The 27,467-nt window shown below is 38.6% G+C and overlaps 1 protein-coding gene across 9 annotated transcripts in view; it reads right to left on the bottom strand.

Moving 5' to 3' along the window:
• Positions 1–27,467, bottom strand: part of COL24A1 (collagen type XXIV alpha 1 chain) — a 140,587-nt gene that overhangs the window by 14,971 nt on the left and 98,149 nt on the right. For 8 of the 9 annotated variants that reach the window (XM_065675219.1, XM_065675221.1, XM_065675218.1 and 5 more), the window contains 23 exons: positions 23,018–23,071; positions 22,675–22,719; positions 22,514–22,558; positions 21,597–21,650; positions 18,619–18,672; positions 17,649–17,702; positions 17,381–17,434; positions 16,462–16,515; positions 15,778–15,885; positions 13,502–13,555; positions 12,906–13,013; positions 12,525–12,578; positions 11,706–11,759; positions 10,373–10,429; positions 8,569–8,622; positions 7,547–7,600; positions 7,387–7,440; positions 6,964–7,017; positions 5,198–5,305; positions 2,634–2,741; positions 1,059–1,166; positions 918–971; positions 568–630 (listed from right to left, as the gene is read on the bottom strand). In XM_065675219.1, the coding sequence (XP_065531291.1) occupies positions 568–630; positions 918–971; positions 1,059–1,166; positions 2,634–2,741; positions 5,198–5,305; positions 6,964–7,017; positions 7,387–7,440; positions 7,547–7,600; positions 8,569–8,622; positions 10,373–10,429; positions 11,706–11,759; positions 12,525–12,578; positions 12,906–13,013; positions 13,502–13,555; positions 15,778–15,885; positions 16,462–16,515; positions 17,381–17,434; positions 17,649–17,702; positions 18,619–18,672; positions 21,597–21,650; positions 22,514–22,558; positions 22,675–22,719; positions 23,018–23,071 (1,506 nt within the window). The remainder of the gene's footprint in view (positions 1–567; positions 631–917; positions 972–1,058; positions 1,167–2,633; positions 2,742–5,197; positions 5,306–6,963; positions 7,018–7,386; positions 7,441–7,546; positions 7,601–8,568; positions 8,623–10,372; positions 10,430–11,705; positions 11,760–12,524; positions 12,579–12,905; positions 13,014–13,501; positions 13,556–15,777; positions 15,886–16,461; positions 16,516–17,380; positions 17,435–17,648; positions 17,703–18,618; positions 18,673–21,596; positions 21,651–22,513; positions 22,559–22,674; positions 22,720–23,017; positions 23,072–27,467) is intronic. The other variant, XM_065675220.1, reaches the window with a different exon arrangement.

Consider the following 27,467-nt stretch of genomic DNA (forward strand, 5'->3'; position numbering starts at 1 on the left):
TGGTGAGCAGCACAGTAGAAAGAAATGAAGAAGGTGTAATAAAGAACGAGCTAATGCAGGTTAGTAACTGTATGGATAAAAAAGAAAATATTTGTTGAAAAAAGACTACCTATTACTCAATAATGCCTGTGCACCTCTCTTTCTTATTGCAGGCAAAGTTTGACCCTTTTCTCTTTTGCTGTAGAACAGTTATATGATTAGCATTGTTGCCAGTAAGAAGAAGGAGAATTTGCCCCAACAGGCAAAGATATGACAGCGATAAGGATACTTGGGTAGATGAAATTACACTAGGAGAGCCACACTTTGTCAGCAGGGCTTGCTTTTTCCCTTTAAGATTAAGAGCTCAGCTCTGCTTGTGTACTGTACCCATGCTGCAACCAGAGCAGTGTTGCAGTACAAGCAAAGGGCTTCTAGTGGAGTCATAGTCTCAAAGAGAAAGGTTTGGTTAGAAGGTTCCAACCTTGTTAATTAAAATAAAAACAAAATTAAAATATTATTTCCTAAATTAAAAACATATGCCACTTGCAAGCCATCCTGACCATCTCTTTCATGGAGTGAAACACTTACAACTTGGCCTGTTGGACCTTTTGGGCCCAGAATTCCAGCTAAGCCAATGTCCCCTGCAGGACCCTGAAAATGCAAAGGAACAGTTTAATCAGACATGGACATTAGCTATCCACTTGTTTCAATCTTTTGTGATCAGTGAAAGGAAGATAATTTCTAAGAACAGTATCAGTGAAAATACCAAAGCATACTGACCCTAAATGTTTGTAGGCAGAACTGGGCCTAAGGACAATGTTCCAACAGTTCAGATACATTTTGAACAAGTTATTGTTAAAGCTGATTAATTTGATGCTTTCCTAATGCTCTCATTCTGTAAATGGCTTAAGATCTAACAGAAAAGAATAAGCACATACTTTTGGACCTGGGAATCCTTGAAAGCCCATTAAACCTCGATCTCCATCTTCTCCCTGTGAAAGGAGCAGGTATCCTTACTATTATTTCAAGTTGGTAACTTTTGGACTACCTGTTTTGCATCAGCAGCTGTGATTACTTACAGCTGGTCCTTTCAGTCCAGTATCTCCTGCTTGTCCTTGATCACCTCGTGATCCTGGAAAGCCTCTTTTGCCTTGCTTTCCTGGATGACCCAGAAGCCCTTTCTCACCCTGTCAATAGGAAGACAACATATCCATTATTACAATTATGACAGTTATAAATGTTAAAGATAAGACTCCTGGCAGAAGTGTGGATCATGATTTATCTTTAAGAAATAGACCTACTCCATTAATCTGATTTCCATCAGGAATGTTTTCAATAATCATACATTCACGAAAATGTAAATGTGACTTGACTGTTCCTTGACTTGGAAACACAGAAAACTCACACACGTCAGATCATTTCCAGTATGGTATCTCCCTGTGTAAGCACTCAAATTCACAAAATGAAATACAGAACAGGCAGGTTAGAATTAAATTCAGAAAGTAACCCTCCAAGCAAGGCACAGTGTAGTTGTGGAACTCCTTCCTGTTACACTAAAAGTTTACATCAATTCAAACAGAAACTAGAGAAGTTCATGCAAGAAGAATCCTCTGAAGACTATCAAATACATAGAAACCATGCCTAGCTCAGAAGGTTACTGAGCTGCAATTAAGGCTGTGAATATACACTTTTCATTCTTGCTTTGTGCCTATGCTCTTTCCTAGGCATTACCATTATGCTCTGACAAACACAGACTTTTGCCCTGACTCAACGTGTCCAATCTTAACACTTACTTTGCACTATGTAATAACAAATTTCCCTCATCTCTTCTATTCCCTGTCTTTTTCAGATGGCAAGCATTTCTTAGCAGGAACTACCTCCTACGGCTCATTGTCTAGACAAAGGAGTAAAACCCAGACTGGGATCACTGGCAATACACACTGCAAGTAGGGAATACAGTTTATACTAAAATATTTTCATGAAAAGATGACAAAGACAATATTTCCCTCCCCCAGTTTTCAAGTGAATAAAGATTTTAAGAAACCTTTTACCAAGATCTCAAAGAGCACTGCAAATTACGTTTTCAGATGAAAAAGCCTATTCTAAATGGAGAAAATGATCTTTAATGTTGCATTCTTTGCTTTCTTTACCACTGACATAAGTCTAATTAATATGAGGATAGACTGATGTCAGGTACCTGGAATTCCCTGGAAAATGAAGTACTCTCAGATGTCTTTCTTTTTGACAGGGCTAAACAAGTTCAGTGTAAGTCCTGAGTAAATGGATGTCCCAGACACACTTGTTAGGCTTGAAATTACAGTACTTTTCTGCTAATACCTGTTCAAATAATCCAAACTTCTAGCATTACAGAAGTTTAAAAAGTCAGGAAACATCTGGCCCTAAAGCTTTGAGTGAATATACACAAAGTGTTTTGAATGGCATCTAGAGATGGGAATAGTATCCAGATGGATGGGACCTCCGTTCTCCAATTACAGTTCATAGAAGTGAGATCAGCACAATTTGCAGCCTTAACCTTCAAACAAGTTCCAATGTCAGTTACTTATATGATTAATAGTAGCACAGTGGCTCTACAATCTCTGGAAGACTAAATATTAGTAATACTGTATATAAACAAAAAGATCCCATGTGTGTACCTTTAGTCCAGGTGCTCCCATGGGCCCTGGCATGCCTGGCAATCCCTTGGGACCTCGAGCTCCAGGATAACCTGCCAGACCTGGCAAGCCTGAGTTTCCTTTATTACCCTTAACAAATTGAAAAGAATTGTTTACAAGCAGAATAGCTAGACAGGTTTTTTCACTGCATGTTAAAACAGGCACATAACATAAAAATCAAAGCCAGTTAATACTTTCTGTATACAGGGATATACATTTTCTGTACATCAAAATATATGGAAAGACAATGAAAGCAGTAACATCCTGATTTCTACTAATATTCCAAATGCATAACCCCATGATACTTTGCAACAAAGCTACAGGTTCTTTAACTGTGGCATAGACTGACATATCTTAAGAGTCAAGTTAGTTTAACAAACCACTGACTGTCAGCAAAGCAGATGCCACAGCCCACTGCAACTGCTCAGTTCAGTCTCATCTTAAACCTTGTTCTGCCTTACTGTAAATATAGCCTGATGTCAATTCTGTGGGATCACCTACCTAGACCCTGAAAGACTTCTGAGAACATTCAAGAAAATGAGTTACTTCTTTGGGCTTATGCAAAGCACCCTCTTCAAGAAGAACAGTTGCCCAGTTGGATCACCAGTTTAAGTACCAGTGATCTAGAAAGAGTAAGAAATCTTCTGCCCACGGTAGTTGTGCATTCAAGTATATATGGAACCACTCGCATGCATACAAGTGACTGCTTTCACCTCCCACGGGGAATCATATAGAACAGTTTATGTGAGACCTGATTTTTTTCCCCAGACCTGACCATTTGCATATTCATATTAATAGCCATTAGCACTGATTCCTATTTAATTTTTTTCTAACTCTCTGTGGAAATACTCAGGAAGAGAATACTAATCTCAGTTACAGAAGATGACTCCTTGAGACAGTTCTTGGTTAAGTATTGTATGAGGTCTGAGGATTCTGAGCTTATGATAAGGAGATCCTTCTGATGAAAACAAGGTGCTGAATTAATTCATTACAGCTGGGCTGAGAGTCACAGTATTCAGTTTTTTCAAGAAGGAACTCCAAATCAAGAAACAAAATGAGACTACCTTCCCACAGAAATGTTCAAATGTTTGCAAATATCAGTCCTATAGATAATATTAGTATGGCTGTGTACACTCTGTATGGATTCATACAAAATAACTTTACCACATTAAGAAGGACCAAAACATTTATTACAAAAATGCATGAGAACAGACTATAAACACAAGAAAGTATTTTTAATGAAAAAACATGTTTACTGAGTACATGGAGTTAAGCCAATTTTGACATGTTAAGAAAAACAAAATTGCTACCATCCAAATGAATGCTTCTGTGATGTCATTTAGTAGAAACATATACATACATAGATATATCTTTTTCTTATTTTATATGACATTCAGTTAAGCATTCATAGAAATAAAAGTTATATGAAACAGGATTGTTATATTAAATAAGATTTTCAGGGCTTTGAAAATGGTAGTGCGGCTTACAGCCTGATGGACTGATAAACTTATATAGCAAAAGTTCTGTTTTTTTTACTAGTGGCAAAAATCAGTTACAAGCCTCTCTTTATTACAATTTATAATGCTAATACATATTGTTAATATGGAGTAGTGGAGTCTTTTTTTAATATGAAAGATGACATTTTGAGTGGAAAGGCAAAAATGTAAGAATTCTTTGGGGTGACACTCCTAAATCCAATTCCAAAGAATTTCAATTACTTGGAAGAGGTTCTGTAGGACTTTATCTGAAACTGGAGAGGTTTGAGCAGGGCATATCTGCCCCCTACGGGTAACTTGTTTCATTTTCTCTTTGTTCAACCAGGTAGGAAATTTATACTTGTGTCTCATTTGGCACCTTGATTAATTCCTGACACCAAATCTAACTTGGCATCTTTTTAGAACTACTCTAACTAGAACTACTTGGAATCAATTTGATCAGACTTTCAACAACAAGAACAACTAAAGGAATTTTCTCCCTCCTCTGTGGAGTGAATAAGCAAAGAGCTGTGTCACTGCTCCTAGAAGTAGCAGGTCACCATCCCTGCCCCACAGCAAAGAACAGTCAGACAAGAAACCTGCTTCCAAGAATGCTTCCAGATACCTCAGGTACCTGATACTCTTTTTCACTGGTTTTATGCAAAGCTTCGGAATCACTTCGGTTGAGAGACATGGGTTAGAAATCCAAAGACAGTAAGGAAAATGTGGGATTCTCTCTGAGCCTGAGAGGAGCCTGTCACAGCTGGGACCTACAGCTCTTTTTCAGGAACAAAACTGTGAAGCTTCTCTGATAAAGAAAAGACTTTCATTTAGCTCCAGTTACTACTAACAAATGCTAATGAAATAGTTGTTCTCCCAGCATACATCCCTTATGCAAATTTTATATCCTAGCCAGAATATGAGGAGCAAAAAAGAAAAAAAACAAAATAACTTGTCTCGTTTTCAAGATACTCAGGGAACTGGAATTGTTCCTTCTGCTTAAATACAGTAACCTTGGAAAATTTGTGAAGTGAAATGACATAAAGAGAGGTAATGTGGAAAGCAACCTACCTTAGGGCCAGGCATCCCTGACAGCCCAGGCTTGCCCAGGTTCCCAGGAACACCTTCTGGTCCAGGGTACCCGACTGTTCCTTTCTTCCCTGCTGGCCCTAGTTTTCCCTTAAAACAAATTCAAATCAAACATAGCACTGCTGGCACTTTTCATCTTCACCATCACAGAACTAGATTTTAGCCACAGTATTTCCTAAACCCTACATAATAACAGACCCAGTGACATGAAAGAATACTTGCAGAAGGAGCTCTGAGTTAGGATGTTTTGTTTAAAATGCTATTGGCTTCACCTTAAACTTGGTATGTTGTGGGATTTGAGCAACTTCAGCTGAAACTCTGGGGCTGACCACTCTGTGTGCCAGGCCTGGAAGATGGCTGAGAGTGTTGATTCTTAAATTGAAGCAAGGAAACCTGATAAAGTAATATATTTATCCCTTTAAAAAAGACAAACACATACCTTTTCAGCCTTTATTTTACTCTATACTCTGTCCTGTACATTTGGAAATTGATGCTATTCAAATTTGAACATATTAAAAAGGACACATACAAACTCCTAACAAGGCAAGTTTGCGCTAACTGTTGCTATACTTGCATGAAAAAGCCTCATGTTACATCCATCACAGGACAGTGATTTTTTCTGTACGATTATTTCCCTTTAGACTGATACACATTATCTTGAGGGGCTTGGAGTTCTGCAATTATCTCTGCATGAATGAGTTTCTCAGCAATTTAAAGTATGCTAACATCTTGTTTGAAAAGGTATCGTTAACAACTGCCATATGGAATATAAGAAGCATACCATCTTAATCTTATTTCTAACTTCTGGTTGCTCAAGCATCTTGCACTTGCAATGTGCTTGGAAACTTCCTAAACTTCTAGTTTTAACTGTCTTCTTCTGCTCACTTCTTGTATGTCTTGCCTTTCCCTCTTTTCCTTTGCCTGCTGAATGATACACTCCCTTCAGTCCCTCAGAGGAAAGAGCTGAGTATTTACAAAGGACAGTTTTGTCCTTGTTTTAAAAAGGCTCTTGCTCTCCGCCCAGCAGGTACAAGCTCTGTAAAGCAGCTGTGTTTCTCTGGTTACTGACAATGTTTTTATGTGAAGTAGTAGAAGTTATTTACAATACGTGCTTGTGTTGTACTATTTATTAGGGGACCAAAATAGCCTTGATGTGTTTTTGTTCTTGGTTATGTTTACAGAACACCTACTGCTTCCTGTGCTTTCTTCACCCTGAGGGAGAATGGGATGCAAGTCAGCTTCTCTACAGTAACTCAAGAAAGAAGACGAAAAGTTTCATCCCAAGGCAAGCAAGAGAAAGGAGTAAACCTCAAGGGATTTGCCAGCCGTATCCATCACTGACATATGGATCCAGGCTTCTGTAGGCTGCAGCTGTTCAAAGAACTGATGGGAGCCAGGAGTGAACAGTAGTACAGCTCTGTGCAATATAGTGGGATAACTTCCACATGGACTACAGGCCATGTGCAAAAATGACCTAATTAAGTAACTTTACAAGTGGGGAGGATCTTGTTATATTAGCTGCTCTTTGCTTCTATGTGCTGTGTAATCGAATATAATTCAATGTAATTTAGCACAGTTTTGAAAATTACTTTGTATTTTCACAAGGGTTCCTTTACATTTCCTGAACGCTAAGAAGGCTCTTTCGAGTGAGCTTAAGACCTTCTGGTACCACTGGCATGACTCAATTTTGGTTTTATTAGCTGTTATTTTCTTTGTTTTATAACCTGCAGATAAAATTTGGTACTTACAGGAATTCCAGGTTTCCCTGCTTGACCCGTTGCTCCTTTCTTCCCTGTGGGTCCCTAAAAGGTACAAATACTTGTGAGCTGACAAATGTCAATAGAGTTGCACTGCGAAACTTCTCAGACAAAATATCTCATTTAAGTTGCAATGGCAACTGGTATTGCAAGAACACTTCTGAAAAGCCAATGAAAATGACCCCATGAGAGAATATAAAATGCTTTTGGCAATTTTCAGCACACCACCAAGATGAAGTACTATTTCTAAAGGAAAAGATTTAGTCTTTGATATTTTTCATTACTTGCTCTGTCAAGAAAACCCAAAACACACAGTTTTAGCCTTATATAACAATTTTCCAAGGACAGTCAGCAAACAGCAGAAACGGAAAAATTCCAATTAAGTACAGTTTTGCTTTACTTCTTTCTGCTTACTTCTGAACCTCTTTCTCCTTTTGGTCCTTGCTCTCCGGGTTCACCTGGCTCTCCCTTTGAAAAGAACGTATATTAAATAAATAAGAAGAATCATGTGAATGCAGCTAAAAACACATTTGCAACAGCCAATAGAGAAATCTCACTTGTTTGAAACACTTACTGGAGGCCCCTGTTGTCCAATAGGTCCTCTAAGCCCTGGAAGACCTATAGGACCCTGGGAAGCAGAAGAAATAGCATATTGCAATACAAGCAACTCAGGATGTCACACTCAGCTACTGATTTCCTTGTAAAGGCCAGGTTCTGGGTAGCCTGAGCTTCCTAACGTGACGTAGATAAAGTATGCTCAGTTCTCCTGAGATCCGACCTTAGGAACTATGTATTGTTTAAACATTTCTCCACTTCTGAAAGCGTAGATTGTATCCAGTTCATTGATTTATTACTATGTCTATCTTTATTATCTGTGTAACTTAAACAGGATGTTCCATGTCAATGGCTGTCTCTTTTGTACTTCAGCAAACACATTGTATCAGTGATTATTGTGATTAGTTACAATCCAAATTGTCTATGCTAAAAGACTGAATATGCTTCATGAATAATTATTAGGCTTAGATTTACAAGAAATAGTGCTTAAATTTCAGAGAAAAATATTAAATCATTCAATATTACAGAATCACAGAATTGTTTAGGTAGAAGAGGCCAGGTAGAAAAGGTTGTGCAGGAACATGTCCAGCTAGATTTTGAGCATTTCCAGAGATGGAGACTTCATAACCTCTCTGGGCAGCCTGCTCTGGTGCTCAGTCATCCTCACAGTGAAAAGTGTTTCCCTGTGTTCAAAAGGAATTTCATGTGTTTCACTGTTGAGCCTTTGCCTCAACTTGACCTGAAACTGGATACTACTGAGACAAGTCTAACTCTTTCATTTTCATTCCCTCTCATCAGGTATTTCTAGACATTAAAATCACCCAAGCCTTCTCTTCTCCAGTTCATAAGTCCCAGCTTCTTCCCAGCAATGTCTCCTCATAAGAAAGATGCTCCAATATGTTCAAGGAGCTCACCAGGGTAATGAAGCACAATTTCTGCATGCTTGTGAGATAAGATGATACTTCTGCTACATTACTCTACATGTATGCATAGCATTCCATGTCCAAATAAAAAGAATAAAGAAGGAGGCATTAGTATTACCTTGTAACCCTCATCACCAGATTCTCCTCTATCTCCACGTTCACCACTAGGACCCTTGAAAGAAAACCAAAGAGAAAAATGTAACAGCTGAAATGAAATAACACTCCAATGAAATACAAAAAGAACGATGGGATTTCTCTCAAAACAGACTAACCAACAAGATAGAACTGAGGATTACAAATATTAAAGTTAGCTTGTCCTAAGAAATAAACATTCTTTTTTTCTAAGCAAAATGCACTGCAGTCAGACAGTAGATACTGTCTGAAGTATTTTGTAACTGAAGACTGGAATCTTGAAAATAGATCTTACGTGAGCATAAATGAAACAGGAGTATTGACCTCAGTAGAACTTTTCCAGGTTTGTACCACGTGTACGATATCTGAACTAAAAAATCTTCATAAATAAATGATGAAACTTTGTTTTCAAGACATGAAAGGAAAAATCTTCTACAGATTCTGTAAGATAACCCATGAAAACTTGGGTTCCTTCGTGAAATCACTTGCTTCTGACATACTCAGAATCTGCTTTAATTTTGAAGTTTGTCCTAATAAAAAGGTAATTTCAATTCCTTGGCATGCTTTGCACATGTAAGAACTGTGCAGGAGCAGGAGGAATAGAAAGTTTTTTCTGAGTCACGTGGTACTTCCTGCTGTATTCAGACACCTCACTAGCTCTACTTCAGGGAAAGGCTCTTACTCCAGTCTCACAAGAAATGGGACTCCTCCCCAGAATTTTAACTCTCATTGCAGCAAATCTCAGTCAAACGAAACGTAACAGGATAGGAAGTCATGCCCACAGGAAGTAAGAGTGGCCAAGACTTTCCAAAAGACATCCAGCCAATCATTAAGTGAAGTAATAAGGGATTGGTTTCCCACCTGTCTTAAGTAAAAGCATATAATGAAAAATTGGCCAGGCATCACTAACTGCAGTGTATCTTTTACAGTTCATAAATGGACTAGCCACTTCTAGGGTACAGTCACCAATAGATGCTATCATGGAATTGTCTGTATACTCTCCAAGGTTTCAGCAGCCTCACGTCATGTTTCCTAAAGGGAATCCATAAGGTGGAAAGGCCCTGCTTGCAATATTTGCACAGTCATCATCACAGGGCTAGTTTGACTGTGGCAGAATTGGCTACAGTCTCTTCTCTAATGCATTACCATAAGTAAATTAAAAAACCTACTCCAGACTCTGTCTTCAGTTATATCAGGGTCTTAGAAGTCCTGCCTTTTGAGAAGGTGGGGTATAAATATTAAGGTTAATCTGAAGAAAAGCTGGCTGTACAAGCATTGCTTCTGGCACAATCAAAGCCTGAACATTAAACACTTTTAATACAATTTTGAGATGGCTTTTTTTTTTTTCGCATGTTCATAATTGCTGCAGAGAGATACCCTACATAGGAGTTCAGTAAAAAAAAAAGGTTATAAAATGCAGTTCTCTCTAAACCAGCTAAATTAGCTTTGTAGTGATAATGAAATAAATCAAAACACAGTTCTGGTTAGTAAAGCAATTAGGTACAATTCAGAATAAACAGAAAGGGAAAAATTCTGTTCCAAAATGTGCTGGTCTAAACACAGACTAATGGCATTAGTGTAATTAAACACAGGGCACATGCACTTACGCAGGAAAGAGCACATGACTGCATTTTTCAGAGAGGGATTACTGATTAAAGGACCATCATTCTACATTTCTGTACAAGGGAGTACTGAGTCCCAAGACACCAATACAAAGTTTCAGGAAGAACCTGCACTGCCTCTTGTCTTCAGAGACACTGAGATAATTTTTTTGAGAAAGAAAGACCTACTGGTTCACCTATGGGCCCAGGCGGTCCAAGGACTGTGTTGTCTTCACCTGGGTAACCCTAAAACAAAGATATGCATTAAAATACATTGACTTGGAAATTCAACCTCATCTACCATGCACACATGCTCAAATGCTGTTAAACACACACAGAGCATACTTTATAGATGCTAAAAGTAAACGTGATGATTATGGTTTTAAGACAGTGGAAATGATAACTCCATTTTAACATGCACGTAAACTTCCCCAAAACATTTAGAATTAAAAAAGCTAAGTATTTGCCCTGTTCTCAAAGGCAGTTATAAAAAGCAAGTATTTGAACAATGTTCATGCAATCATTTCTTTATTTAATAAAAGAAAGGATAAACAGGACATTTGACAGGAGGAAAAAAAGAAAACTTCTTCCACTGTTTTGAGAAATATGCTAAATAAAAACAAGTGTAGAGAAGACTCCAACATTCAGCCTGAACTCTATTAAACTTTAAATATGAAACAACTGCCATTGAAACTAACAGACAAAAACCTATCTATTCCAGATGATATTTACCAATATTTAATGTGAAGAAGCTCACATTTGAAATATGATTAATGGTTTCCCAAGTGCATCAAACTGCGTTTTCAGAAGTGACCAAGCAAGCTAGACACCTAGCTCCCAACAGTTTAGTTTTCGGTTATATCAGAATCTATTTGTAACATAAGCCATTAATTGCTTATTCACAGTATTCATTGCAAAACTGTTCCTAGTACAAGAATGTATTTCCTGTCAAGTGCAACTCCAAACTCATCTTCATGAAGGGAATCCCTGTACCTGAATGGGGCCACACAAACTTCAGTTACCATACAAATTTGTATGCAGGATCTGAGGCTTAAAAGAACAACAGTGAATTTGACACTTAAATAGAAGCACAGAGGCAACATTCTGCCCCTAATATTTTATATTAAGCACAGACCTTTGTCCGTCTTAGTTTGACTTTCAGCAGCATCTGTGGGTGCACTCACAGGCTTAAAGCTACAAAAATACTTTGTTGGTTTGACAGTGATTTCTGTCTGTAGCACTCACTAAGGGCAGTGGCGCTATGTGATAGAACAGAATGAGTTTCTTACAATGGGTACCTTCTGTTTTAGAACCTGAAACATCTCAACTGCATAATTTGGACTCTTCCTCTGAATGATCCATTTCCCTAGTTTTGCATTTTGTTCTCATATTCTTTCACAATACTAGTAAATATTGCAAATGGTGTTATTTGCTGCATGCTGTGGAAAACAGTGAGCATGCAGGAACATTTTCTCCCTTTATAATTACTCAAAGTGTAAGACAGTATAATCTATCATTATACCTTTTCTCCTTTAGGTCCTGGGGGTCCTGGAGGCCCTGGAGCACCTTGGTGACCCTAAAGAAGCAAACAAAACAAACATTAATTCCAAAACAGATTACGTAAGAAAAAATTCTCAACTTTTCTTTTAGCTGCCTATTACTATTATTTTTTTTGCTGCTTGCTAATAATGCTAAATAGCGATATGGCGCAAAATTAATGGGCCCAGACAGAAAATGTATTGTGTGCAGGAAAAGCTCTGTGCACAGTGGGAAACCAAAGGTTCTGGCAGGGTTTGATGCAGGTGAGGGGTGCCAGGCTGGTTCTCACTTCAGGGCTAAGGCCACTGATGGGATTTTCTGTTTCGTTTTTAAGAGCAGGATTCAATCCATCTATGATAATGAACATAATTATTTTTCAGTGAAAGCCATGATATATATATGTTCTTCAACTAACCTCATTCAGTTTCTGTTACTGAAACAGAAACTGCCTGGCCAGATAGTAAGCAGAAGTGGTGGTGGGTGCTAAACAATCTTTATAATGAATAGCTGTAGTAGTCTTACAGGAACTTTATTCACAAGGGGTGAGATATACAGGACAAACAAGAACTTCAAATCTGTGGTAAAAACAACTGCTAGTGAACTCACAAAACCCGGTCAATGTAGCTTAAGCCGAATGTTTCTGAATGGGCAATGCCATGCCACATAAACATATGTGAGATCTGACACTCCAATAGATATTTGTGTATTCTAGGTACAGACCCCCCATGATATTTGAAATTATTTAGAGTACCACAAATTTACTTAGGGATGTGTGTGTACATAAATTCAATACAAAACTCACCCCGTAACCTGGAATTCCTGGCTCTCCTTCAGGTCCCATTCCTCCTAGGTGTCCCTGTTAACGGAATAATCAGTGATAGAAAAATGAGTTCTCAAACTGGTACAACAATGCTTACTTTATAAAAAGTTATTACTTGGAAAAATCTTCAAATATTGAGATTTCAGAACCACAGACAACTTCTTTCTTAGGTCCAACTTCATTTGGTAAAGAATGGATTTTCCACTGGCATGCACAGTTTGGGAAAGACACTGCCTGAGTCTCCAGCTACATCAAAAAATATTTATATGTGCTATAGCTGTGACTTGCCTCTTCCCTTGGAGAGACACAATTCTGCTAAACCGGAAATACATGAGCTCTTAAAAAACCATGTTTTGTACAAACCAAGGGGCCTCGAGTTCCTCTTGCACCTTTGGGACCAATTTCTCCAGGTTGGCCAGGATCACCAGCAAGTCCAATTTCTCCAGGAGGTCCAAGCTGTCCCTTTTCCCCCTGTTGGTGTTATTGTATTGAAAAGAATAACAGATTGATATGAAGCTTCAAAATGCAGCTTATGCTTAACCAAACTGTGTAACAGCATTATTTAACAGGAGTATTACATTTACATCTATATTGACATATACATTTACTATAGTTCTTGGAATGTCTGAACCTAGAATTCTGTGGTGAAAAAAAAAAAAAAACAAAACCAGCTAAAGCCTATTTGTTTTGTTTTAGCCAAAGATTAACGTTATTCAATAGCAGCAGAAACTTATGAGTTGCAAAATCAGATCCTGATACAAATTTAAACCTCCTAAGGTCCTCAATGTTATTGACTGCAGAATGATGACGATTCTGATTGCTATGGCTAGAAAGAAAACACATTGCCTTGAAGCATGACATAAACCAGGGATAGACTATGTACAATGGGATTATTTTGTAATATAAATTTGAGTTTCAGATAAAAGGAAGAGAATAGGGGAAGAGAAAAAAACCACCACCTTCTTTCCTAAACGGCCCCTCTGACCTGGATTTCCTGGTGTCCCTTCAGGGCCCTGTAAATTTATTAGAGAAAAATACATGATTGAGAAAGGCCTGGAAACACGTTTAAATTGTGCTCCAAACCGGATAACTAAGCAAGCTTTTCATAATGCAGAGAGGTGGGAGGAAAAAATCTCATTAACTGGATGTGAGCAAGTTAGTAGGACTGTTTCAAGTTAAAGCAGAAACAAGTGGGAAAGCATCAGGGATCATTTACCAAACTGGTGAAAATGCACTGAAAATAGGGGACAAAACCCCCCAGTAAATCTTGTCCACCCAGAAAGTATTACTTTAGGAATAACATTGCTTCCAGAGAACACTGGATTTAGATAAATACAATATACAACCAAAGAAAAACTAAGAAAACCTTAGGGCTGTCCAAGTGTGAAGAGCAGGGGCAGATGGCTGTGCAGATGAGGGGTGCTATCTATGGAGCTACAGCCCTGCTGCCCTCTAGTTCACTTCAAAGCCTGACCATCCTAAGGCCTGTATGTGTCAGCTCCTCACTGGTTTCAATTTATCCAAAAGCCCTGTGAGTTAGAGAAGGTATTTGAGTTTCAGTTCTGGGTAAAGAAAGATATATTGGTTTTGGTGTTGTTGTTTTTTTTTTTTTTTTTTTTTTTTTTAAGTCATTGTGGTGATAGGCTGGGGTAAATATAGTTTAAACTGATTTGTGAAGCTTATTTGTTGTTTTGTAAGTTTTGTGTAAGGAAAATGTAGTATTACTCTCATCCCAATAAAAGCCTTATACAATTGATTATAGGAAATGGATTTCCACATTTATAACCTGCTTAGATCTGTCCACATCCCTAGGAGGACAAACCAAAACCGCGATGTGAACACTCTCAGACACTAGGGAGGATGACTGGGGACTCCCAAACGTTGAATTGCCAGAACCAGCTGTCTCACTGAGGCACAGCAGCGCTACTGATGTTGTTTATGGTATACAACTATAATTACACCCAGTGCAGATATGCCAGAGCTGAGCTGTTTTATGATAATTTCAATATATTAAACTTCCAAGCTTCTCCAGAATTGCCAAAACAGAAAAAAAGCAGTCAGGGTGATATCATTGCATCAGAAACAAAAACTGTTCTGCAGCACACTAAGTGTGCTGACAACTTAACCAGCATTTTTTTCCTTCACTAGTTCAGCGTGAAGAACCCAGGATTAAAGACAGCAGATTGTAACACCGATGCGTACAGGACAGAGGGGGCAGTGCTCACAGGCATTGACAGCCTGCCCTCCAACTAATATTTACTCAGGCTCCATCATCATGTAAGAGCTACAGTGAGGGCAGCCAGAGGACTGTGAATGAGAACATGATGATTTTTGGTATGAGAATCTGATGTCTGACTTAAGGCTATATAATGCTTTGGAAACTGTGCTCCAGAATATTAGTTTACATTAAGAAGTTGCGTAAAACTTCAGCAAAACAGATTTTATAGATGGACTTCAGCTACTAGGAGTGATGTCAGAATAAAGACGCAAAATGATCTAACAATGTTGACCGTGGATCCCAATGCTTATTTACTGTTTGACCTCTGCATGCTTGCTGCCATTTCTCTCCAACTGCAATTGCTGAGTTGTCTGTGGCAACTGCTGCTCTCATGGTATGTTTATTTAATTCCTTTCACAGAGGTGCCACAATGAAGTTAATTAAAGAATAAATATCTTTTAAGAACAAAAAGGAATAATGAAATTCCTTCTGCTTTCTCCTTATTTTTTATACTATATGTAGCCCTGGGACAGTAAACAAGGCCATGAGTAGGGAAAGTGATACAGAACAACAGAAGATCTCACAGCACATTTTATGGCAATATACGCACCTTACCGATTTCTTTGGGTGTTTTTTAAATTTAAAGAATGTTCTAATACCTTGAGATTGCTCACAGTCTCCAAATGAAGGTAACAATAGAGACTAATGACAGAGGATTGCCTGAAGAGGTCTAAACTGAGAGGCTCCAGGTTGTGTGGTGTTTGTGTTTGGATGACAAGTGATGAGGAAGCACTATCTGCTAAGAGATCCCAGATTTAAGATAGGAAAAACATTTGTCTTCTCTCTCTACCAACCCTAAAAAGCTGAACCACTTAAAAAAGGAAGGCAAGCCAATTTAAAGATGTTCATTTCTAATTGCAACAGCCCTGCAAAGTAAAATAAGCAAGAAAAACTAAATGGAAAGTTATTATGAAAAGCCAGTGTACAAGAAGCCCACTTCAACCTGAAAACACTTACAGGAATGCCCATTATGCCAGGCTCACCAGGGGGTCCAGCAATTCCTGGTAACCCCATCTCTCCTTTTTCACCACCTTCTCCAAGAAGTCCCTGGTCTCCTGGGTCTCCCTAAAACAAATGGAAAAAGAAAGCCAAAACAAAACCCAAACTTAGTCAAGCTTCTGCTCTGGAATTACTTACTCTTGACAAAAGCTAATTCTGAATCTTCAGGTTTGACAGAAAGCTCCCTAAAGCTAATGGGAATTTTACCAGTCAAATTGATGTCAGGCTCCAAGTTAAGGAATTTCCATCTCATTCATACATTTCCACAGCCAGATTTTGCCTCACTCATCATGTATGTCCCTGTGCTGGTATCTGCCCCAGTGCCAGACACAGCACTGATTCAATGCAGGGAATGGAGCAGCCTTGGGCTTATTCTCTCCATCATGATAGTCACTACAGAAATAAGCTGTACTCACTTCTCCAGTTTGCATTTCTCTGTCAAGCCATCCAACTTTGCAGCCCCTGCAGGATATTTATGTACCTAAAAGGCACAGGAAAGCCTATAATATATAGGGCCTCCTTTGTTAAAACTAAATGCACTCAACTGGCTTCTGTTGATCTGGTGAAGTAGGAGAAAAAGAAGAGACTTTGGTCCTTAAGTTGATGTGACTGCTTTACATCTGTTACAAAAACTGCACGTACCTTTGGACCATCTTTTCCTTGAACGCCATCTTCTCCTGGGGGTCCTGGTTCACCCTTATGAAAAGGAACAAGCAAAGATACTGGTAACTTGCAACTTTTGATGCATATAGTAAAACAGCAGGTATGAACTGCCCTATACTAAACGTAGTATTTCAGACACAGTAGTATGGTTAAGTCCAGAGCACCGACTGTGGACCAGTAACAGGAATTACTCTCCCTCCAAGGACAGGCAGAACTACTAAAGGCACCTTGTTGGAGATCTTGGGCGGGAGGAAAACACAAATGCAAGGAGCTGATGGAACAAGAGAGCTCAACAGTAGTATTTAAGTCTGAAGGGATACGGTTTATGCTCTTTCAAAAGTGTCCTTGATAAAATCTATTCCTAGCACTTTAAAAGGCTTTTTCAGCCTTCAAAGGTAGGTAACTTTTTGGGTCAGAAGAGGGGGGCAAGATGCAGGAAGAATAAGCAGCGGCACAAATGGTTAGTAAAATTAAGCTCCTAATAAGCCATCCACAGCACCAGAAGCAAATCAGCTGCTTTAGATACTGGTACAGAGAGATACCCTGCTCTGCTGAGACTATAATGTTCCTATTATCTCACCTAGACTGAGTATCCATACACAGTAATATTGTGGGCTGACACCTTAACAGCTGGGCTGGACTCCCTTGGATCTACCTTCATGCTCAAAGCCTTCATTCATGTCCCTCAGGGACATAAGACATTTAGAAATATTTCAACATAAAAATCAACACTCTCTTTACCTTTCTACAATATTATATATTTTTATTTTTTAAAAAAGATATCAGAAAATAGCTTATTTTTGAGCCTTTCCGCCAAGTCAAGATTTCTCAACCTGTATTTCTGACACATTTATAACACACTTTCCTTTAGGGAAGAAGATTGGCATCCATAGCTTACCCTTAAACCTTGGTCACCTGGTTCTCCAACTTTTCCAGCAGGTCCAATGTCTCCCTGAAGTATCAAAATTAAAATAAATCACTGGATTTTAAGGGAAAATATTCGTAACAACTAAAGGGTTTACAGATAATTCAGTCATCATGACAATATTCCTTAATTGCTCATTTCCCATGTCACTACCTACTTGGCTAATGATCAGATGACTGATTTGCTTTTATGGAAATCTGAAAATTTAAACAGCACAAGAGAGAATGATTTCAACATTTACCTTTGCACCTGGTTCTCCCTGCAGGCCAGGTTCTCCTTCAGGGCCAGGAGGTCCCTGCATGGCACAAGAACTACTGTTATACACGGTCACCAGTAATGATTTTGCAAACATCAAACAACACAGCCAAATTGAAGCACAAAAATGGCATGAGCCACTGGGAAAGATCCATGTCTGAAAAATCAAATTAAGGCAACACAGTTCTTTGTTCTTACAAGAGCCCAAAAGAAGAAAAAGAAGGAGGGTATAGGAAGAGTTCAAGAACTGCACTGTGGGTCAGAAATGTATTGAAAACTCAGCAATACCACTAAGCCTGTACCTTTCATCACAAATTACTAGCAAGCTGAGCAAATATCATTCTTTTGTAAATCTGACTGACAATTTCAACACTGTTTAGGCTTGGAGCCAAATAGATATAAACTTTGGAGAACAAAGCCCTTTCTGGAGTCTTCAGCCCTTAAAGACTTAATGGTATCAGATTGCTTCTCGTAAAGTTTATGTTTAAACCTTTTTTTTTTAATAGCCAGAAGACTGGATTTTGGGTGACTGAAGAAACACATTTCTTTGAGGAAGCCAGATCTGCCCTAAGTGAGCTCATCCCTCAGTTACTTCATTACAAATGTGGCTAACAAGTGCTGTCATATTTCCTTCAAAGCAAAAAGTAGAAGCAAAAGTTAGCAAGATGACTGCCCGCAGCTGCATTTCTTCCTCTCCCACTTGCAAGGACATATGATCAATGCTGTTCCACTGTCTAACTGCAAGGAGAATAGGGCTTCCAAAAAAAAGCTCAAGTAAACATTCAAGCATTCACCTTTGAGGTGCAGATGTCATGAATGTGCACTCAAAGACAGTGCTCATTTTTCAAGTAAGAGAGTCTGGAAGGTTGCAATAAAAGTAGTTTCTAAACACACTGTCCAGGCTTATTCAGTTGCTTGAGTGTTTATAATTATGATAGAAATTATTAAAAGCTCACCTCAAAACCCATTTCCCCAATAGGGCCGGCCTCTCCAGGTTGTCCTCTTGGGCCCTGGCATTAAACAAAATTTTGGATGCATCATTCAATTAACATTAAATTATATTATCTAGTTTTGACTTTGTCTCTTCAGAATTCTTGCAATTGGCATGAAGAACTGTATTTCATTGTTTTTACTCCTGAATCCAGCAGTGTATACCTGCACCTTGGTGGCATACAGTATCAGAGACCTCATTGCCAACCCTGACACACTGAAATAGACTTCAAATAACAGCACAGATTTCTTTTCTTTTAGACCAAAAGTAAATTATTATCTAAGCTAAGCTCTCCTCTTGATTAACCGAGACATTGTTTAATTAAGGTTTGTTAGACTGTCTGGTTTGCTTTGTGGAAAATCCTACAGTCTGGTATGGAATTAACTGAAAACAACTACTGTGTGCTTCACTGTGGATTTAGCAATGTTTATACAGAACAACCACTGAGGTGTAATGGACTAAAGGCTGGAGCCTTTTGGTAGTACTAATAACTATACTATAAGCATTTTCTTACAAACCTTTCTGTAATTAATAAATTCCTTGCAGTAACATGCAGTGTTTGAGAGTTTCCTAAAGCAGCATGCTCCGGTTCTCTGCACATTAACATGCACATGGACAACCTAACGATTGTCCACCTCTGCTCACAGAGTTGGATTTGTGTGCTGGGGGGTAGAAGTTGCCTGAAACAGCTTAAAGCTCATTCCATGGCCGCTGTGAATGTATGTCAAGACAGATCAACCCTCTGGATATATCCAATTTTTGAACTTTCTGAAAGTTCACATTTATCCCTTTGGGACTCATCTGTGTTTAAGTACATTCTAAATTCAAAACATTTTGTTGATCTATTATTTTCATGTAAAATAAAGATACCGCTACCAGTATTTATCATAGAGGGCTTTTACGCAAATATTTAGTCCTTTTTGTTTCACTTCCTCTTACAGACTCCACATATGGTTTTACCCCTCCTGGTAACTGATAATGTGAGTATATTCTTCCCTTGTTACAACAACGTAAACTGTGTATTACTGAGAGGGTTTCAGCAGATGCATATATTTTACCCTATAGCTTCAGTTAAGTGTGAGTAACTGAATTTGCATTTAATTTCCTGTTCAGAAGTCAGCTGGTCCTAAACTAAGTTCACTGGCTTTCAATTGCATCAACTCTATGGCATTCCACTAGGCAAGTGTCACAGAGCTTAAGTCTGATTCGTGAGTCAAGTATTTCTTCATAATATTACCATGGAGCTACGTCTGCTGGATTGGTGATGTATCTTTCCCTTGAGACTTTCAGGGAATTTCAGAAGCCAAAAATTTATAGCAATGTAGGGACTCCTTTAAACCATTAACAAGAGGTAATTTGCAAAGAAAGGTTTTACTTAAATACCTGACAAGTAAGTTAGAGTATACTTTAGACAGAGCCCGTTACTACAAATAGTTCTAGTTGCTTACTTTTTTGCTTCTGCATCAACAATTAGGGGTTTTCTGCTCTGAGGACAACTAGTGACCGGGACAGAGAAACTGCTTCAGCAGCTGGCTTTCATGTAGTGATCAGGTGACAGAAGATGAAATCAAGCTGCTTGGATGGGCAAATTAGAGTCACACATTTCATTTCATAACAACTTGTGTAATTTTCATCACTTTTTCCTAGCTCCATGGACTATTTTCTGAAGACACTTTAATCTTTCATCGCTTCAAAGGCTAAGCTTTTCTTACTTCTGACACTGTACATTTAGATTCTAAGACGATAAGCCCAGCAGAAATGTAGGTTGCTAAAGAGTAGACCACTTGGATTAGATAAGGCTGATAGTCATTTATATAAAAGAAAATTCAGACTCAACCAAAAAATGGCAGGAATTTTATGTATAAGCCTTGCATTGTAAGGCTCTCAGACGTCAGAACTTGAAGATTAGATAAAATAAATGGAAGCAATAAAGTGACAGGAATCTAATAATAACTGTTAGAAAATACATTTTCTGTTGACACATTTTGCCACTCCTAGGAGTTGGTAGCTCAAGTGAAGTAGGCAAGTATATCCAAAGGAAAGTTTACCCAGGAAACACCAAAATAAATGTTAGTATTTTTCTAGCCCCCAAAATGTGCAATGGATTTCTGTAAGCATGTCAACCTACCGCTTAGTAGAAATAATATTTAATAATACTAGAAATAATAATAATAATTAGTAGAAATAACATGCTTTATAGCAACAGTTCACTTTCAAGATTTGAAGTAACTATATGTAATATGATATGCAAAATAACATTTCAGAAGTTTGACAACTCTAATAGATTTCTGAACTATAAACCAGCAGCCTTCTCCCAGTTCCCCCTAGGACAGCACACTCTCTTTCACTGTATTTATTTAACCTGATTTACCCCCAGAGAAAGCAATGCAATACTATTCCTCTCATGGCTGCATTTTGTAGCAGTTTGCATATACTTGCTGCAGACTCTGCATGAACTTCTGTTACAATATTGGCCACATAAAAGTGAGTGTGGCTTGAATCCATCCAGCAGAGAAATGTCTGAGGTTTATTACAGCAGTCTCCTTTTTGTTGAAAATTCAACCTGCCAAATAGATGTGGTCCCTGAGTTACTCAATAACCACCCTAAATTTTGCCCCTCAAAAATACCACCAGTATCAGTGTTGGCACATATTGACATAATCCGTAAAGTAGATGTCTACCTCAATGCAGTGTAAAGCCACATAATATTGTGGTCCAGTTTCTATCACGCTCTCTCATGCTGTGAACCCCTTACTTCAGTGCTTCTGAACATGATTAACAAATCTCCTTATGAACAAGTTAGGCTAAGCAAGGGAGGCAGACCCTAGCCCTGCAGTTTTGGAACAATTATCCCACAATTCCTATCTAACCACAGCTTGAGTTACCAGAGACGTCTGTATAATACGTGGAAAAATTTTTAAGGACGCATAAGGATCAACTTACTGGCTCTCCCATTGGTCCCCTGTCTCCTGTGGTTCCAGGAGGCCCAAGCAAACCCTAGGAGATTAAAATAAAATAAAATAAAAAAAAAAAAATCAGTGGAAACAAGCTGTTTCATATTCTGCAAAAAGCCACTTCCTCTCTTATTTCTGCTCACTCAATAACTTGCTTAGAAACACTCAAGAAATATGTGCAGCCCTTTCTTCTGGTTGTCATGCATTGCCACATTGCTAGTTCCTACAACAGGTGAGGGAGCTCTGAATAAATCCTTCCTCAGTTTCTCTTACATTGGGATGGATCTTGGCCAACCCGCTGTTTATCGGCTCCTCATTATTCTCCTCAGACTCATGTGCTGCTTGTATGAGAAACTAAACACAGTGTTATGAGTGTTCTACCCTGCAAACTGTATTTGACATGATCAATAAGATTTAGAGCTGTTTTCTTTCTGCTCAACCTGGCTCATAGTATCTCTGTCTTACACTCTCCTAGAAACTGCAGGAATAATAGAGCAGTATCTTACACTCTGCAATAAATGTACTAATTCCCATCAATTCCAACCTAATGATGTTTTGCTTCATTGACTTCCCCATATATAAATACATTTAACAGTCCTAGCGAATGAAGAGAAATGAAAACCCATTGTTTCAAAGGTGAGAAGAAACAAGCTCCTAAATCTGAGCAGATACTGTATTCTGTAGACCATCCTTCATGGAAACACTGGTCTTGTAGCAGACTATGTTCACACTCTCACTTCTGCCCCTTATTCTTTATATGAATAAATGCAAACCGAGTTGTCAGAGGTTTCCAGCTGCTCTAAAGTAAACAAATTCCCTCATATTCCAGTGTTAAACAAAGTGTGATATTATTTTGTGGAATTATTTTTTTTTTTTTTTTGTAGAAGTAGAGAATTTCATACTCACCACTGCTCCCTGATCGCCTCTTTCTCCTGGATTTCCAGCTTTACCCTGGTCAAAGAGAAGTATTTAAAGACAATACCGGATTCCGATAATTTACAAACACAGCTCAGAAATTAGTAGCAACCGTGTTAAGGCTTACTACAAAGACTTGGTCCAATACTTACGATATACCCAGGAACTCCTTTCTTCCCTGGATTGCCTCTTTCTCCCTGATAAATAACCAACAGTGTGTGAATTCCATATGTGTTTCCTAGATAAGCTGCATACAGTTGCTGTCAGTTTAAATGCTGGGTAACTGCAGGAAGTGCAGATTCAGGCTTAGATGGGCTTTTACCGTAATAGGGAATTACCTGAAGAAGGCAGAAATTCACAAATCTCCCAATGGATTACATGGAACTTTATGGCTTCTGACATGCTGGGCTGTCTTTTTTGTTTATTTCTTTCTTTTCTATTTTATCTGTTATGGTCTCTCTAGATGTTTTATTTAGTATTAAGCAATGCACTCACCTTAATGCCTTGTGCTCCTGGTTCTCCTGGAGGACCATCTAAACCTCTTGGCCCCTGAATAGTAAACCAAGTGATTTGGAATATTAATTATGCATTATTTGTGGTTCTCATCAGGGAGATGCAACATGAGGGGACACAAATTTTGCTAGCACAAAAACCAATTTTCATTGTAAGTTAAGTGTGAAATAAAGCTTCAAAGAATAAAATAAATTCTTGGTTTGCTGAAATATGAATATAAGAATAAATATTGTTTGTAAACAGAATGTTCAGGGTCTCTGTTGGTGCCAGCTTGCAGGCTGATACTTTCTACTCTCTTTTTCATGCAATTTGTATGCATGTAACAGACACATATTTAAAATAATTTAGGTGCACACTGGTTATATGGAGAGTTTGCTTTAGAGCATATAAGTTGTATATGCAAAAATCCAGCTTGCTAGTAAGACTGATAAACAAGCAGATAAAGTTCTTCCATTAGAAAACCAGTTTGAGACGATATTAAAAGCAGCTTCTAATCTTGCATAATGAACTGCTCTATTGTTAGACTAAAATCTCTCTTGTAAACTGACTTTATAATAAATACATGAATAAGATAACCTGTTATATTACTGTATTACAATATAGCAAATATTTATTGCCAAAACATTAAAAAAAATGATTATTTAAGATTGGAAATCTAAATCTATTAGTGTACAAGTAAATGAAAAATCCTTAAAAGAAACCATGAGAAAAATGGAAAAGAATATTTTATCCATGCTGACGCAGGAGGTTATTTCCACATTTCTAAGCGCCATGACTGTTTTGACATAGAAAACCTGTTGTTAGCAACATAAACTGAAAGACTACTTTAAAGCAAGAGGCAGAGCCAGAGTCAGAGCCAGGCTTTTTACAGCAGTATCTAGTGGGAGGATGAGGCGTAACATCTTCCTTGGTGGCATCCGGGCTGGAATCACAGGGAACTAGTACACTGCTAAGGCACTGCCTAGAGGGAAATGAGCTGAATTTTCCAAGTGCTTTTCTGAGTTGTAGAGAACCTTACATTTTGGGTCATGGTTTATAATGCAGAGCATGCAATCATGACTGATTTCTAGGCAGTTGCAATACTGTTCTAACAGGTAATAACAGGGGGTTGTAAAATGACTTTGGTGGAAGCACATCTGACTTTTATACATTACCTTCCCCTCAAAAATGTGACTTCCATGTCTCCTTTGAATTTCTGAGACAAAACTTTGCAGAAATCTGTTCTCCCTTACTTGGATTTACTGATGCACATCCAAACCTCTGTCAGAGCAGACGGTGAGCACCCACACACTTCCTTCCGGAGCTACAGTGAAAATCTGAGTGCTAACTCAGGAACAGTGTGTATTCAGAATCATTACGGCTTTTCTCCTGAAATGGAAATCTCTCAAGAAAAAGCCTTTCCTGTGAGCTGATACATAATAATCTGGCCCTGCAGAGTCAGAAATATCCAACAAGAAGTTTATCTGTCAGCATTTCAGCACTGCTGCTTCTGGCCAGCAAGAGGGAACACAGAAACCATAGGAAAAGGAAAGTCAACAGGCAGGGAAAGTTGTCTGAATATTTTTGATACCTTAGTAGTTTCAGACACAACTTTTATGAGGCAATCCCTGAGTTAGCCTGGCTACCTTTCTTCTTTTGGTTTAAGCCAGGACTGAGTATTTACATATAATACATATATCATATTAACAGATAAATTCTTTGAACACTTGTGACCTCCTTTTAATCACAAAGAGGGTCATAGCCCATAGTTTGAGAAATTGTCCCGTTACCAGACTGCACAGGATTCTCAGTCTATTACGCACGTGACACACCAAAACCTTTCTGCTAGTCACACAGCTCTCCACTTGAATGGAGTTCACATCAACTGCCCAGTCATTAGGAAAGGTATGACAACTGATTATATCACTAATAATCAAGCTAAAAGATACCATTCAAAACACCAACCTTCTACTATATACTTCTGAATTGAAAACAAAGTAACAGACCAAGATGATGCTCAGATTCTAGCTCTGGGATGTGCCTACCTCTAGCCTACCTTTAAGCCAGGCACAGAATAGAACGCAGGAATCCAAGGGAAAGGCAGTTCATTATTCTAACAAAAGCACACCATAACATTCCTATAAATAGTGTGATGAAACTCACTGTTGGCACATGTAAATTGCATCTGTAAATTTCCTACTATAGCTAGCACAGAATGAGAAATACAAATGATTTGCCTGCTGTTACTTAATTCAGGTTGCAAAGGAGCTGAGCAGTAAAGCTGCCTAATGATTTCTACTTTTTTCTTTGGCACGGGATCAGCTTTGTTTCTAAAATGGAACACATTACATGAAAACTCTAGGATGATAAGCTGAGAAAAAGTTCATCTAAGAAGGCAAGAAGCACCAATTAACTCTTTGTTCATTTTCATCCTGCCTCCTAAATGGAAGAGTGAAAATAACATGAACACACTAGACAGCTACTTCTCTTGTTTAGTGGTTGATATATTAGAAAATTACATCAATTTTTGTCTCACTTCCTTTGAATAATTAAGACAGATAAACACACTTGGCTACTGATGTATCACAAAGCCACTTGTTTCACAAAACCCTGAAGTGCACACATTTTTTGAGGTGCCATATTCCCTGCCTTTAGAGGTATGAAAAATATCACTCATTAAAACAGTGCTGATGCCCTTAGATAACTAAAGTTCTTCATGCCAGTACATTTTTTACTGCTATTGAGCTTTAAAACACCAAATATGAAACAATGGCTTTGTGGCTGCTTACACTGCTACCAGTATGTCTTCCAGACAAATGTATTTCTTCCTTCTACTCAGAGAGAGAAATTCCTTCTCTTAGATACAGTTATTTCCACCTCCCAGAGTGTCATTCTGCCACTGCAGTATCCACAAAGCAGTCTCCTTTTGTGCTTTCATAAGATTAATACTAAACAGGAAAGTGTGGGTCACAAAAGGGTGCAACCTTCCACGCGACTCCAGGTGAAGTGCATAAAGTTACCAGCACGACCTAAGGAAGATCTGTGTTAGCACTATGGTCAGTGGGACATCCACCCAAATCCCCTGACGGTGAGATACTCCATAGACTCTTAAAACAGCCTGGCTTCAGCTGGCCAGAACTCCCGGGTGAACTGGTGACTGAGCAGCTGGATACTCTCAGGCAGAAGTAGGCTGCTGGTAATCTTGGATGTGAACTGGTTGCTGAAAGGTCCAGAATTTATGAGAGGATGGAATTCTACTCTGTGACAGTGCAGAAGCAGAGGGTCAGTGATCCTAAGTCTTCCTGCAGATACCAGCTGTGAAGATGGGATACGTTCTTGTTTCAATACACAGCAAAAGAAAATTTCCATATGATTCTATTTAACTTCTGTATGTGACTGTGGTATGCATTTTTCCATGCCCTGCCACACAGAGCTCAGGGTTTTGAGACTTCTCTTTCTGAATCCAGTGATGACAAACCTCAGCTTTCAGGGCCCCCAGATATTTTCCTTATGTGAGATTCCATTTTGTGTCTGATATTTTGATCTTGAGAGCAGACAAAATTCTCAGTGGCTTCAGTGGGAGTTCCTTCACAGAGCCTGAAGAGCTGGGTCTGCTCCGAGACCCCCTTTCATGAGCATTCCCAGTCATGCTAAATGGAGGCAAAGTCATAAACCACAGTGCCAAACTGGGACTTCCACAGAGGTTGGGATGTTTGGGATTTATTTTGAGTGATCTTTAATTATAAGCAATGTACTCCATGATGTGCTGCCAAAATCATACAGACAGACTCCCTCAGAGACTCCTCAGCTGGCAGAAGATGTGACACTCCTTAAATAAAAACTATCTTCTACCTTCAAAATAGAATCTAAATTAAAATAAGACATTCTCCCATAAAAGCAACCACCAGGTAGCAGATGCTGCTGGGAGGGAGGAGAGCCTACAGGGGAGGACTCATGTTCATGTCAGCAGCTTGGCTTTGAATCCAGCTCTGGTGATGTTAGCTGATGGACTTGCCAAGAGGGAAAAATCAGAAGAGAAGTCTAGAAGTGAATACGATGTTCAGAGGAATTAAAATGTACAATCTGCAATCAGTACCAATCTCAGAGACAACTATTTACACCAAATTACTTTTGAGCTAGCCACCTAACTGACAGTATCCTACGGGCCATCAGTCAAACTGAAACTGGTGGACCGACAAGGCCCAAGAGATTTTCCTTTTTAGGTGAAGCTCAAACATCAGCATCTTACAGTGAAAATAACAGGATTTGTGTACTCCTCATCTGATGTCCCTGGCTTGTGTCTCCTGATTGAGCATAACACTTCAGCATGTATTTCACTTTCAGACATGCTCCTACTGAAATCACAAAGAGGTAAAGCAACCATCTGTTTCATTGAGTCATGCTTCCCAAGAAAAAGTGCTGCCAAACTGCTACTTCTTTTCAGCCTCACAAC

Source organism: Lathamus discolor, chromosome 3 (genome assembly GCF_037157495.1).
Source record: "Lathamus discolor isolate bLatDis1 chromosome 3, bLatDis1.hap1, whole genome shotgun sequence".
Classification (NCBI taxonomy): domain Eukaryota; kingdom Metazoa; phylum Chordata; class Aves; order Psittaciformes; family Psittacidae; genus Lathamus; species Lathamus discolor.